At 46.7% G+C, this 13,660-nt stretch overlaps 1 protein-coding gene across 1 annotated transcript; it reads right to left on the bottom strand.

The window, feature by feature from the left end:
* Positions 1–3,491: 3,491 nt before the first annotated feature.
* Positions 3,492–13,265, bottom strand: LOC128456808 (hexokinase-2). Its single transcript, XM_053441175.1, has 11 exons — positions 13,116–13,265; positions 11,093–11,209; positions 8,136–8,298; positions 7,068–7,216; positions 6,765–6,884; positions 6,439–6,534; positions 5,864–5,963; positions 5,317–5,500; positions 4,943–5,098; positions 4,593–4,826; positions 3,492–4,173 (listed from the first exon to the last, which is right to left on the bottom strand). Exons 2-11 carry the CDS (start codon positions 11,207–11,209, stop codon positions 3,963–3,965), a joined length of 1,530 nt encoding a protein of 509 aa, XP_053297150.1. The 5' UTR covers positions 13,116–13,265; the 3' UTR covers positions 3,492–3,962.
* Between the last annotated feature and the right edge of the window lie 395 nt (positions 13,266–13,660).

Below are 13,660 nucleotides of genomic sequence, written 5' to 3'. Positions count from 1 at the left end.
CCAGTGAAAGTTGTAAAACAAAGCTTACTTCCTGTTGCCAGTAGGTGGCATCATCACTAGTATTACACACAGACATACAGATCTGTTCAAGTAGCTGCTCTGAAGTAGTGTGAGCGATTTTGTGTCAATTGGACAATGTTACCACAAATTCCTTTTCACACTGATCAGTAGGTGGCGCTATGACCCTGCACTGATGTTAATATATGGAGCTGCTCAGGTCAGGATTGAGATCATAGGTCAGTAGTTCGGAGCCGGTTGGATAATGCAGAGTGGATTTACAAAGTAGTTCCTGTTTCATGGCGAATCAGTAGGTGGCGCTATGACACTGAGGAAATATTGACACATAGAGCTGTTCAGGCTTAGTCTCTGATCATGTGACAGAAGTTTTGTGGTGATAGGACAATTCAGAGTGGAGTTATGACAACATCGTCTCGTTTGGCGAAAGTCGATCCTTCACCACACCTCAATGTTTACATGGTTTGAGGAAATGTCAATTTGGACAGGAAATTTATCATCAAAATTTCACGCCACGGTCACACTGTGTAACGTACACTTTAAAAATTATTATTATACTATTAATCATGAAGTAAAGTTGTGTCTCAATATGAATTGACAGACATCAGTAAGTTCTTTGTTTTAGTTTTTATCTCTGTCTTGTTGAGATGACACTCATCTCAATGTGAAGTTGATCTGATGAAAGCCCTGGGACAAGTTCTTCAAAGTGAACATGTGAAAAATGGCCACTAAATCCAAAATGGCGGACTTCCTGTTGCGTTTTTCATAATGATACTTTTTTGTGATACACTTGTGTATCCATTTTCCGTGAAGATCGGTCAATGTGAACTCGGAGGCTGCGTTCCAGGTGGCGCTGTTGAGCCATTAAGCCACGCCCATTTAAAATGAGTCGAGAATACGTTAATTGTCAGTAAAATATGGTATCGATTTGAACACGTTGAGCCTCAATAAGACCCTTCATCTGTTGAGAAATAATAATAAGAATAATAAGAATCCTTACAATTTCAATAGGTCCTCCCACTGTTTGGTGCTCGGGCCCTTATTAAATATGTTGTAAGAAGATAGATATTATTGTTATTATAGTAATTGTTAGACACACTGTTTCTACAGTTTCGGCATCTGTCCACCAGATGGTAGTGTTGCACTGTTGTTGTACTGTTACTGAAACACAACTCGGGCTGCGAACAGAACTCGGGACCTGATTAGGCCGAAGATGGGGGGGGGGGACCGGCAGAAACGGCTGCGAACCACGGCCACTACTCACGCATCACAGTCCAGCCACGTGCAGCGTGTCAGTGTCACTGCGCACACACTGATCTGTGATCTGTTCAGGTCAGAAACAGAATCTCTTGTTTCGGTTCAGATCGAATAAATCTCTCATCTGTGCAACATCGAAGACACACACACACACACACACACACTCACACACACACACACACACACACACACACACTGTGACATCACACAGATTCGACAACCTCGTGTTTTGATGGCGTGTAATCAAACGCCACCTAGTTTGAGTCTCTACGTTGTTGAGATGACGTCATTTAAAGTTGATATGATCGAACGTGTAACGTCAAAAATTGGCGACTTCCTGTTGCGTTCTTCCATAACGCTCCGCCATGACGCCTTTTTTTTGGAACTGGTATATAAGAATAAAATTACATAAAAAAAATATATACTATATATATATAAATATATATATATAAATATATATATATAGTTTATATTAATATTGATACATAGAGCGGTTCAGGCTTGGGCTCTGATCATGTGACAGAAGGTTGATCCTTCATCGCACCTCAATGTTTACATGGTTTGAGGAAATCTCACAATTCTGACCTTGATCACATGACTTGTCTCAGCTCATTGGATCCTGAGCAGCAGATTCACATCAGTTCACTTTCTGCTGCCAGTGGAGCCTCCAGACCTTTATCCCCAAATCACCTCCAGTCGAGAGGCAGGAGGAGAACGAGGAAGAGAGGGAGGCTGCAGCAAGAGGAGGCTGCAGCAGGAGGAGGAAGAGGAGGCTGCAGCAGGAGGAGGAAGAGGAGGCTGCAGCAGGAGGAAGAGGAGGCTGCAGCAGGAGGAGGAAGAGGAGGCTGCAGCAGGAGGAGGAAGAGGAGGCTGCAGCAGGAGGAGAACGAGAAAGAGAGGGAGGCTGCAGCAAGAGGAGGCTGCAGCAGGAGGAGGAAGAGGAGGCTGCAGCAGGAGGAAGAGGAGGATGCAGCAGGAGGAGAACGAGGAAGAGAGGGAGGCTGCAGCAAGAGGAGGCTGCAGCAGGAGGAGGAAGAGGAGGCTGCAGCAGGAGGAGGAAGAGGAGGCTGCAACAGGAGGAGGAAGAGGAGGCTGCAGCAGGAGGAGGAAGAGGAGGCTGCAGCAGGAGGAGAACGAGAAAGAGAGGGAGGCTGCAGCAAGAGGAGGCTGCAGCAGGAGGAGAACGAGGAAGAGAGGGAGGCTGCAGCAAGAGGAGGCTGCAGCAGGAGGAGGAAGAGGAGGCTGCAGCAGGAGGAAGAGGAGGCTGCAGCAGGAGGAGGAAGAGGAGGCTGCAGCAGGAGGAGGAAGAGGAGGCTGCAGCAGGAGGAGAACGAGAAAGAGAGGGAGGCTGCAGCAAGAGGAGGCTGCAGCAGGAGGAGGAAGAGGAGGCTGCAGCAGGAGGAAGAGGAGGATGCAGCAGGAGGAGAACGAGGAAGAGAGGGAGGCTGCAGCAAGAGGAGGCTGCAGCAGGAGGAGGAAGAGGAGGCTGCAACAGGAGGAGGAAGAGGAGGCTGCAGCAGGAGGAGGAAGAGGAGGCTGCAGCAGGAGGAAGAGGAGGCTGCAGCAGGAGGAGGAAGAGGAGGCTGCAGCAGGAGGAGGAAGAGGAGGCTACAGCAGGAGGAGAACGAGAAAGAGAGGGAGGCTGCAGCAGGAGGAGGAAGAGGAGGCAGCTCCTGTTTGTCCTCTGACCTTCAGACTCTTTAAACAACACAGTGTTTCCAGTATTATTTATACTGGAAACATTTCTTATTTTTGTTCATGTGAACAAAAACTGCTTAAAAAAAACAAGTTAATTTGAAGCATTCCCAGTTATTAGCTATGTATTATTTAATTTCAGATCTACATTGGACACACGCTCCTGACATGTTCCTCACAGGTTCCTCACGTGTTCCTCGTACACGTAGAAGACGAAGACGTCCACTTGGAAACACGAGGAGATTCCAGATGTTCTGGTGATGAGGGCCGACTCCGGTGTGGACGAGCTGTAAACAACAACACTGATCTTTCCACAGCAGAGTTTACACCTCATGTCCCGCCTCCTGCTGCTCTACAGGCTCCGCCCCTACCCTGGATGTTCCCACATGTTGCTGTGTGAAGGAGTCCGACCCAACAACCTGCTGCTGTCAATCATGACATCTCAGCCTGTTTTTATATCATCAAATAACTAATTCAAACCAAACTGATCAGAAACATGAAGAACAGCCTGAAATGACAGAAACCATCTTTGAGAAACATTTATTTAACGTCTACTTTCATTTATAGTCCCAGCTGCTGACATGGAGGAGGCTGGGTTTAGGACCTGCTCTGCAGAATGTGAAGTCACCGGCAGGAAGTTAAACATTTCAGAAGCTTTCTGATTGGACGCCGAATGAGGAAACGTGTTTGAGTGGATGAGTCATCGAACAACGTTGAACAGGAACACAGAGATTCAGATGAAAATACCAGGATGTTGATTTGATAACAGGGGAGAATTAAAGAGTTATCACAGGATTCATGTTTTTAATGTTGCTGTTGGAGATTTCCCCCAAATTTTCTGTTTTAATGTATTTGCTGTTTATTTTGTCATAATACGTTAAATTAAAGATGTTTTATTTGAAGTGAACACAAAATAACTCCCAGATAAAACACAATATTAAATTCTAAACTTTTCATGTTACATTTTAACAGTTGTATCTGTTCCACATCTGCTCTTAGTCATCCTCCTGCTCCTCCTCCTGCTCCTCCTCCTCCTCCTCTTCCTCCCCGTTGCTGTCCTCTAGCAGCCGGGACTGGAGCGCGAGCCGCTGAGCCACAGCGGTGACCATGGCTGCTCCCTTCCCACTGCCGTCCTCTGACACCAGGAAGGAGACGCTGCACTTGGGGGCGAGGAGGCGAACAGTCTCCTGGAGCTCGTCACTGAAACTGCACACAATAAATATACAATATAAATATAACAACATAAATATTTAGGAAGTATATGTAGCGCACAGAGAATCACTTCTGAGGAAAAAATATAAACAGAAATCGACTGATCGAGATTTTTTTTTTTATTATTTAACGGCCTGAGCAGTCGAGGTCCCGCCCACACCATGCTCTCAGCCAATCCTGAGTCAGTCTCAGCTGTCAATCATGACGTCTCAGCCTGTTTTTGTATCAACAAACAACGAATTAAAACCAAACTGATCCGAACTCACATTTATTTAACGTCTACTCAGATTTTTTTAGTTTGGTACATGTCCCATCTGTTAACATGGAGGAGATCTATGATCTATACTGCGGCCAGACACCAGGGGGCGATCCGGATGATTTGGTTTAAAGCTCTCCCTCATATGGTCTCTTACTTTGGGTGTTTCCTGTACACCGTCCCGTCCACCCCCACGGTCGTCTTCAGATGGTCCAGCCCTCGGTTGACCCGGATGCGGTTGACGATGGTGGCGAGGGCGGCGGCGCAGAGACGAGCCGAGCGCGAGGACACCACGTCACAGGCCAGACGCACCACCTGGACGTCCACCGGGCTCCACTCCAGGCCGAGCTCCGTCAGGATGCTCCGAGCGTTCTCCAGGCCGTCCTCCTCCCTGCAGCGGAGACACACACGAAGTGAGGACGGACAAGATGGAGGACGGTGAAGAACGAGGGAGCGTTTACAGCTCCTGATGAAGTAAAAGAGCAGGAGGAAGATTTAAAATCTCACTCTTCGATCTCAGAAATGAACTTCGTCTGGAATTGTCCCGGAGTCCGCAGGGCGTCCGACGTCCGTCCCTCAAACAGCAGCTTGTCCTCCGTCATCTTCAGGAGCAGGAGACGCACGATTTCCCCCAGATACATCCCACTGATCATCTTCTCGAAGCTGCTCGAGCAAACGAGAAGAGACGGCTCGTGGTCAGTTCTCCTGGAGGCTAAACATCGTTTAGACCAAAGAGTGACTGAACGTAAACTTAATCCAACTCAACTTAAACTCAACTTAAACGTAACTCGATTTAACTTTCAGTCGTATAAGTTATAATAAAATGATGAATTAGTGTGAGTGGCTGCAGGGGGCGCTGTTTCAGCAGCGGCCGTACGTACGTGTGAACTCCAGGGTTGATGGACGTCTCGTCCACCGTCACGTCGAACTCCGTCAGGATGTCCTTGAGCGAGCCGTCGTCTCCGAAGCCCCCCCACTCCGTGTTGATGCACATGCGTCCGTCCTCGCCCTCCGCCCGCTTCACGTTCTTCATCTCCTCCATGTAGCAGGCGTTGGTCCCTGTTCCTGAAGGACCACAGAGGGAAGTCACATGAGGATTAGAAACAGTTCAGATCCTGAAGAGATTAAAGAGCCGGAGCACGAAGACGGATGAAGTCACTGGTTTGTGTTGCTCAGTGGTTCGTGGCTCGATGGACGCTACTGGTGGGTTTTGTGTCTTTGAACTGGTTTTGGGTCATTAAACAAGTCCTGGTGATGTTTGAATCTTTCGGTTCATTTGTTTCTTTATTTGCTTGTTGTTTTCTTTGTTTTGCTGATTTGGTTCATTTATGATTGTTGTTGTCTTGTAGATGTTTTGTGTCCCTGTGTTGTCTGAGTCTCAGTTTATCTCATTATTAAGTCTTTGTCTTTGTGATTCTTCTACGTTACCGATGATCATGCCGATCTCACAGCTCTGGTCCCTGTAGCCGCAACTCATCATGGTGCCCACCGTGTCATTCACCATGGCCACCGAGCCGATGTCGTAGTCCTGCAGAGCGAGAGAGCGAGCGAGAGAGAGAGAGAGACCGAGCGAGAGACCGAGCGAGAGCGAGCCAGAGAGAGAGAGAGAGCGAGAGAGAGCGAGAGCAAGAGAGAGCGAGAGAGAGAGAGAGAGAGAGAGAGAGAAAGAGAGAGAGAGAGAGCGAGAGAGAGAGAGAGAGAAAGAGAGAGAGAGCGAGAGAAAGAGAGAGAGAGCGAGAGAAAGAGAGAGAGAGAGAGAGAGAGTGAGCGAGAGAGTGAGGGTGAGGTATATTTATATGTCTCCTATTTCTAATGTGATTAACTCGCCCACACAAACTTTCTGTCCGTCTCTACAAAGACAGTTTCTCAAGTTTTTGACTCTGATTCAGAAACATCCAGAAACTTTGACCTGATTTCACTTCATACACTAAAGTTCAGGTTCATGTGAGATGTGAATTCATCACGGAGTCGCTGTCTGAGCTGAGTCTCCGTGTCCCACTGACCGCTCTCCGGTGGATGGCGTCTTTCAGCAGCTTCACGACGTCTTGTCCCTCCACGCCGGAGCAGTTGAAGCCTTTGGTCCAGCGGATCAAGATGCTCTGTGACCACAGGGATTCAAACGTTTAACATCAAAGACAGAAACGTGTCAAACTGTTTCATGAAGAGGAAAAGTGACGACACACTGAACCTCACCAAGGAATATAAAAAATGTCTCTGATGCTTTTATTCTTAAACACTCTCCTCTCTTGAGTGTGTGTGTGCGTTTGTGCGTGTGTGCTTGTGTGTGTGCGAGTGTGTGCGTGTGTGTGTGTGTGTGTGCGAGTGTCACCTTGTCGATTTCTTTCTGCTCACAGGGGAAGGAGAAGGTGAATCCCAGAGGAAGAGTTTGTCCCTTCAGTTTCTGGGAGTCGAGGAAGTCTCCCAGGCAGGCGGCGATGTGGTCGAACAGCTGGACGGAGACAGATGTTGCTTTTAAATCCACAGAAAGAAACAACTCAACAAAAACTGAGTTAACGATTGAAAACGGGAATTCTGTGCATTGACTCAAACACTGAAGGTTTGAACGCAGCTTCACTCTCGTGTCTCTTTGTTTTACATGAAATATTTCTGAGTTTATGAAACCGGCTCCCACCTGTTCTCCGGGTCCCAGCATCATGTCCTGAGGGATGGCACAGATCTGACTGTCCATCTTCATCACGCACTGCTGCTCCTCCACCACTCGCACGTGAAGCACACGGAAGTTGGTTCCACCGAGGTCCAAGGCCAGGAAGTCGCCTCGCTCTGCCGGGAGGAACCATGAAGGTGAAGACGCTTCTAATCATTCCAAAGAAATCTAACAACCTGATATTTGGATTTAAAACAATATTTAAATCATTTTAAGTTTCCTGACAGAGGAAGTGTTGAATCTTTTCAACTCCATCAAGTTGATTTAATGAGTGAACTCGAGTTTGAAATATTGAAACGATCCGAAAATGAAAAACAACACAATTTAAGTTGAAGTTACTCAAAACAAAAGAACTTTCTGTTTGTGTGTGTGCGTGTTGACCCGTCCTGTGTGTGTGTGTGTGTGTGTGTTTACCCGTCCTGTGTGTGTGTGTGTTTACCCGTCCTGTGTGTGTGTGTTTACCCGTCCTGTGTGTGTGTGTGTGTTTACCCGTCCTGTGTGTGTGTCTGTGTGTGTGTTTACCCGTCCTGTGTGTGTGTGTGTTTGTGTGTGTTTACCCGTCCTGTGTGTGTGTGTGTTTGTCTGTGTTTACCCGTCCTTTGTGTGTGTGTGCGTGTTGACCCGTCCTGTGTGTGTGTGTGTGTGTGTGTTTGTTTACCCGTCCTGTGTGTGTGTGTGTGTTTACCCGTCCTGTGTGTGTGTGTGTGTGTTTGTCTGTGTTTACCCGTCCTTTGTGTGTGTGTGCGTGTTGACCCGTCCTGTGTGTGTGTGTGTGTGTGTGTGTGTTTACCCGTCCTGTGTGTGTGTGTGTGTTTGTCTGTGTTGACCCGTCCTGTGTGTGTGTGTGTGTTTGTCTGTGTTGACCCGTCCTGTGTGTGTGTGTGTGTGTTGACCCGTCCTGTGTGTGTGTGCGTGTTTGTGTTTAGCTGTCCTGTGTGTGTGTGTGTTTGTGTGTGTTTACCCGTCCTGTGTGTGTGTGTGTGTTTGTCTGTGTTGACCCGTCCTGTGTGTGTGTGTGTGTTTGTGTGTGTTTACCCGTCCCGTCCGGCGTGGCCCTGACGAACGTGGGCAGCATCTTCACGGCCGCCCTGTGATGGGTGCGTTTCCCTAAACCAAGGATCAGAGCCTTCTTCAGCCGGGAGGAGACATCCTGCAGCTTCTCCAGAGACAGAGTGAAACGCTCCAGGTACGACTGCACCTACACATACACACACATACAACACAAATATATGATACACACATGTTTATTAGCTCATATTTAACTTTTATAAAGATTCTGACACGATAATAAGAATTCTTTTCTCTGTTTCCTTAAAATGAACAAACACAGAACTGTTAAAAAAATCTAGAACTTAATAGACAAATATATGGAATTGTTTTTACTTTGGATTTGTAAACGTTCATCAATTCATTAATAATAACATTTTGTTTCATTTATTCATTTTTTTAACTCACATTTGTTTTTTTATTTCATATATTTGGATTTAGTATTTTTTTCATTAAAACAACTAAATGTATTTGCATGATGGTACAGGTATAAAACATATTTGTCATATATATAAGACTGATTTAATTCTGTGGTGGAATAAGGAGAATAAAGAGATTTCATATCTCTCTCCACCAGGAGGCGGTGTTTCCTCTCAGTTTCCTTTTCAGACGCTTTGGTTCAAACTGAAAGTTTATGTACAAATCAATGGAGAAATGGACTTCAAAATAAAAGCCAAGATTAAATTCCTCCGGTCGTCTGTGAGCAGATATGATGGTTTGTGCTTTGAGTGACTTTGAGTGGACAGGAAGTGACCCGCCCGGCCGACATGTGGTGGCTCTCTGGAGATGCAGCAACTATTCACATTTCTCTTCCTGTTGTCGTTTCCTTCAAAAGCTGAAACCCAGTTTTCAGCAGCTGAGACTAAAGGTGGAGCCGTGACGGAGGTCGGGAAACAAAGCTGCTGGAGAGAAGTGGACTTGAGGCCGTTTCATTCAGCTCACAGGACGGAGGCTCAGAGTACTGTTCACTTCTGAAGTACTAATACTAAAGTACTAATACTAACAGACCAATCACAGACTAAGATTGTACTTAAACCCAAATGTTCTCCTGTAAAATACAAACTGTTTTCAAAGATTGAAGCAGTGGTTCTTCAACCTTTAAGCTTGTGACCCGGAAACTTTAAAAATGCATCAAATGCTCGGCTCATTTTCCAGTTTCAAGGAATCTTTAGAAACACGTTCAATCAAAATGTCTCTGGACGCGAGAGACGAGCAGCCAATAGGAGCGAAGACCCACATCAACAGTTCCTGTCCAGGACAAACCACTGGTCTGTGAACTGCCTCTGCTTCACTTTGTGTCCAGCGCCATCTTGGTTTTTAGAAACCAGAAGTAACCATATTTGGAGGAGTGGTGGGTGGAGCCTGACTGAGAGCTCGAGGGCACGCCCGGCTACACCCGTCACCTGCCGCCATTGGACGGTACTAGCTGTCAATCACTCTGTGGTATCCACCCCCTAACACATCTGGTGCAATATGGTCTGTTTGACTCTAACTGTTAGACTTCTATAGAAACTACCAGTGGAGTCGCCCCCTGCTGGTCAGTGCACAGGAGACAGGCTCCAGGCTTCCCCTTCTGGGCCCGGACTCTACGTCTGTTTTTATAAACACCATGTTTGATTCCCGGGGCTCCTCCCTTCTTAATACTCTGTTGATGTTTGTGAAACCTTCAGGATCCAGATTAATCCAGAGCAAACACACACATCATGTTAACACACACCCTGAGCACTCTTTGTGAAATATGTGTGGGACGAGTGTGTGTGTGTGTGTGTGGTGTGTGTGTGTGTGTATGTGTGTCTAAAGTCGAGTTTCAACAGTAGATCAGCTCAGATGGAATCTTCATGTTGAAACACTCAGGACCAGTTTCCTCAGTGTGTTGGTGTGATTGTTTTGTTTGACTCACACACACACACGTGTACACTTGGATGACCAGTCATTACCCCCCCCCCCCCCCCCCCCCCGATGTCTGAAACCAACCTTCTCGACCAGAGCCCGACATCACAGGTTTTCAGTTTAAACAGCATCAGGAGAACTGGACAAAGAACCTTTGTATGAAGTGAATTTTTCTATTTTTTATTTGAAAGTCGATCAGACGTGTTCCTGACATGTTCCTCACGTGTTCCTCGCGTGTTCTGGATGTGAGAACAAATGTCTGGGTCAGTGTCTCTGGACATTTTCTGGAACCAGTAAAATGTCTGAAATAACACGTTTGTGCAGGTGAACCAAAAACTTCACGTCCTTCAAATTTCACACGGCAGGTTGAACCATGGAAGTAAATATCTGACGTCATTAGATCCGAGTCATGATGCTGGAATGAAGTCGGCCACGCCCTCGTCCGTGACGACCAACAGGAACGAGCGTGTTGTGACACGACGGCGTGCAGAGAGGGCGAGGCCGAAAACCAGGTTTAACATCCAGACCTGAACTAACACGTCTGTGGAAAAGTACCGAGAATATGGAAGAGAAGATGAAGAAAGAAGAGGAGGAGGAGGAGAAGAAGAAAGAGGAGGACGAGGACGAGGAAGAGAAGAAAGAGAGGAGAATATAAAGAAGATGAGAGTTTTATGTTCATGTCAACAAACATCCACTGATCCGACTGTTTAAGGCTGTTGTCATGAAATATAATAATATAATAAAATGATAATAATAATAATGTAAGTTTAAATTTAAGAACGGAAAAACTAAATATTTGAGGTTAGTGTGAATCCAGTGACTGAAAATAAAGACGACTTCACTCCCAACATCAAGAAAAGAAGCTAAAATGTCTCCGATACAAACGCTGCCCTCTTGTGGAGATTCTGACCTCGGCTTCAGACGCCGGTACATCGTTAATTATAGAATTGAATGGAGTTCGAACCTAATCAGCTGTTCCCAGGGTGTGTGTGTGTGTGTGTGTGTGTGTGTGTCTGTGTGTGTGTGTGTGTGTGTGTGTGTCTTTGTGTGTGTACCTGAGTGAGCGTGTGCGCAGGGATTCCATCCAGGTGACGTTTGGCTCTCTCTCCGCTCATCTTCGCTTTTTTAGAAACATGAGAGATGTTTCCACCGTTTGATGCCGAGTCACTCATCTGAAGAAAAAGATGGAAAGAGTCAGATGACACAAATGATAAAACATATTCAATAATATAACTTGATACAATGTAACAACTCCTGCTGCTCCTCTCTAAAAACTCTTGTTTCTAAAATCAGATAACATATTAATCTAGATTTCCAGGCTTTAGATTTTGACCTGAGGACGCGCTTGATGTCATTGGGTCATTTAAAACATAGAATTTACATTAACAACAAATATGAAAACGAGTGCATGTTTGGCACAAAATGGCCGAAACGTGGACAATATGTCCTCTGACTTTTCCTTTAGCGCCACCAGCAGGTCATGATATTATTATCTGATATAAGCATGTTAGTATCGCGGAGTGCTTGGGCCATATTGAAGAAAATAAAATGCAGAGATTTTGAGAATAAATTCGTAATATCGCGTTAATAAAGACGTAATTTTATGTGAAGAGTCATAATATTTCACATAGTATTTTGTTAGTTGAACTTATAGGACCAGCTGATCAGAGCTCAGAGCACGTGACGCTCAGACGTTTCTGGAATGCAGTCAGAAATGTGGATTTTGTGAAACGTCAGTGGAGACGCTGCCTTCAGGTGAGGAACAGAAACCTTCTCAGCAGTGACGAGACTTTAAATGACCTGTTGATGTTCGGCTGGAAGTCGAGGCTCAGATTTCTGAAGTGAAATCACAATAAACACAAATGTCAAATAGAATCATGTGACTTTAAACGTGTTTCTTTCTACAAACGGGAAACTCCACGTGAAAGAGGAAAAGGTCTGAATTTCACTTCCACCTGCTCCTCATCATCAGACTGAAACATCTGACAGACACAAACAGAAACGATCACAGGTCAGCTGATCAGAAGCAGAAGAGCTGAGACGAGCAGGAAACTGCTTCACATCAACTCTGTGAAGAACCTGTGGTGAAAACCTCAACTTTAAACAACTTTCTTCAGTTTCCTTCTGACACGGTTAAGAGGTCAACCAATCAGAGAAGAACGTGATTGGACTGCACCATCTCAGAGGCTCCGTCTGATTCGTCCATCGGTTCCAAGGGAACGAAGGATCTACGTGAAGTTTAGGATTAATTGCACGCTGGTGACGAAGCTAAAGAGGATTGGTCGAGAGCATGTATGGGGGCGGGACCTCAATAACAATCAACGCTGCACAGACTCTGACTGCAAGTGACGTAATGGACCCAAGATGGCGGCGCTGGTATCAGAGATCTTTTGGCTTCATGTCGAGGGACTGGAGGCGTGTCCTGTAGCAGCTGAACCTCCAGCCCTGAGGAGCCAGATGTTTCCTCAGGATCAGCAGCTGGATGTGACCACGAGCAGACGCCGTGATGAAAGGCTGTAGCTCACCGGGACCTGGGATCCAGGTCAGCTACACCTGAAGGCCACGGGCTCCGGCTCCAGTCTGTTCTCACTGAACTGAGTGTGAACGTGTCTCTGCTCTCAGAAGGTTTCAGGCTCCAGCTCCAGTCTGTTCTCACTGAACTGAGTGTGAACGTGTCTCTGCTCTCAGAAGGTTTCAGGCTCCAGCTCCAAACGCCTCCAGACGACAGTAAACACACCGGACCGGTCGGATCGTCAGCCGATGAAGAGCCGGAGGTTTCAAACACCGGCTGAGATCGACATGAGCTTCCTGAGAGAGAGGGGCTCTCACACAGCAGGGGGGGGGGGGGGGGGGGTCAGGGGTCACTCAGGGGCCACTCAGGGGCGGTCAAAGAGGAGACAGGGGAGAGAGAGAGGCAGCTGATCTGATGCTGTCTGAGGAGAATCACTGAGGAGGAGCTGGAGGTTTCTTTTCAAAACTCTCTCAACACTTTCACAACTTCTCAGACAGAATAAACTGCTTTAATAAAAACTCTTCATCATGTTAAAATCAAGTCTTTTCAAAGTAAAAGCCTCTCACCTGTGCGTCCTGCGTGTCCAACAACTTCTCACTGACAGACTCACTTCCTTAATGAGAGAGAGAGAGAGAGAGAGAGAGAGAGAGAGAGAGAGAAGGGGGGGAGAGACAGACAGAGAAGAGAGAGAGAGAGAGAGAGAAGGGGGGCGGGGGAGAGACAGAGAGACAGAGAGACAGTTGACACCCTCTGCTGCGCGTCACTGTCGAACACGTGGACGCGCTTCACTTCTCTGCCGCGCGTAAGAAACAGTTGATTGACAGGTGCTAATGGTGATTGACAGGTGATTGACAGGTGAGCTACCTGGGAGGACACCGGGCGGAGGTGATGACGGTGACCGGTGGAGGCGGAGGGAGAAGCGGATCAGCTGAGTCTGTCTCCGCCCGTAAAGATCCGGGAGCGGATCCTGGATCGGATCCAAAGGAGAGCCCTCTGACGTCACTGGGCTGAATGACACTTAAATGTTTGAAGTGTCAATCATCACCAGCAGAGGAAGTGGACTTTTCAAATAAACTCTTCATTGACTTTTTCCTGTGGACCACGAAAAAAA

Source organism: Pleuronectes platessa, chromosome 15 (genome assembly GCF_947347685.1).
Source record: "Pleuronectes platessa chromosome 15, fPlePla1.1, whole genome shotgun sequence".
Classification (NCBI taxonomy): Eukaryota; Metazoa; Chordata; class Actinopteri; order Pleuronectiformes; family Pleuronectidae; genus Pleuronectes; species Pleuronectes platessa.
The sequence above is the reverse complement of the archived record's forward strand: the minus strand, read 5'-3'. Positions and strand labels throughout refer to the sequence as shown.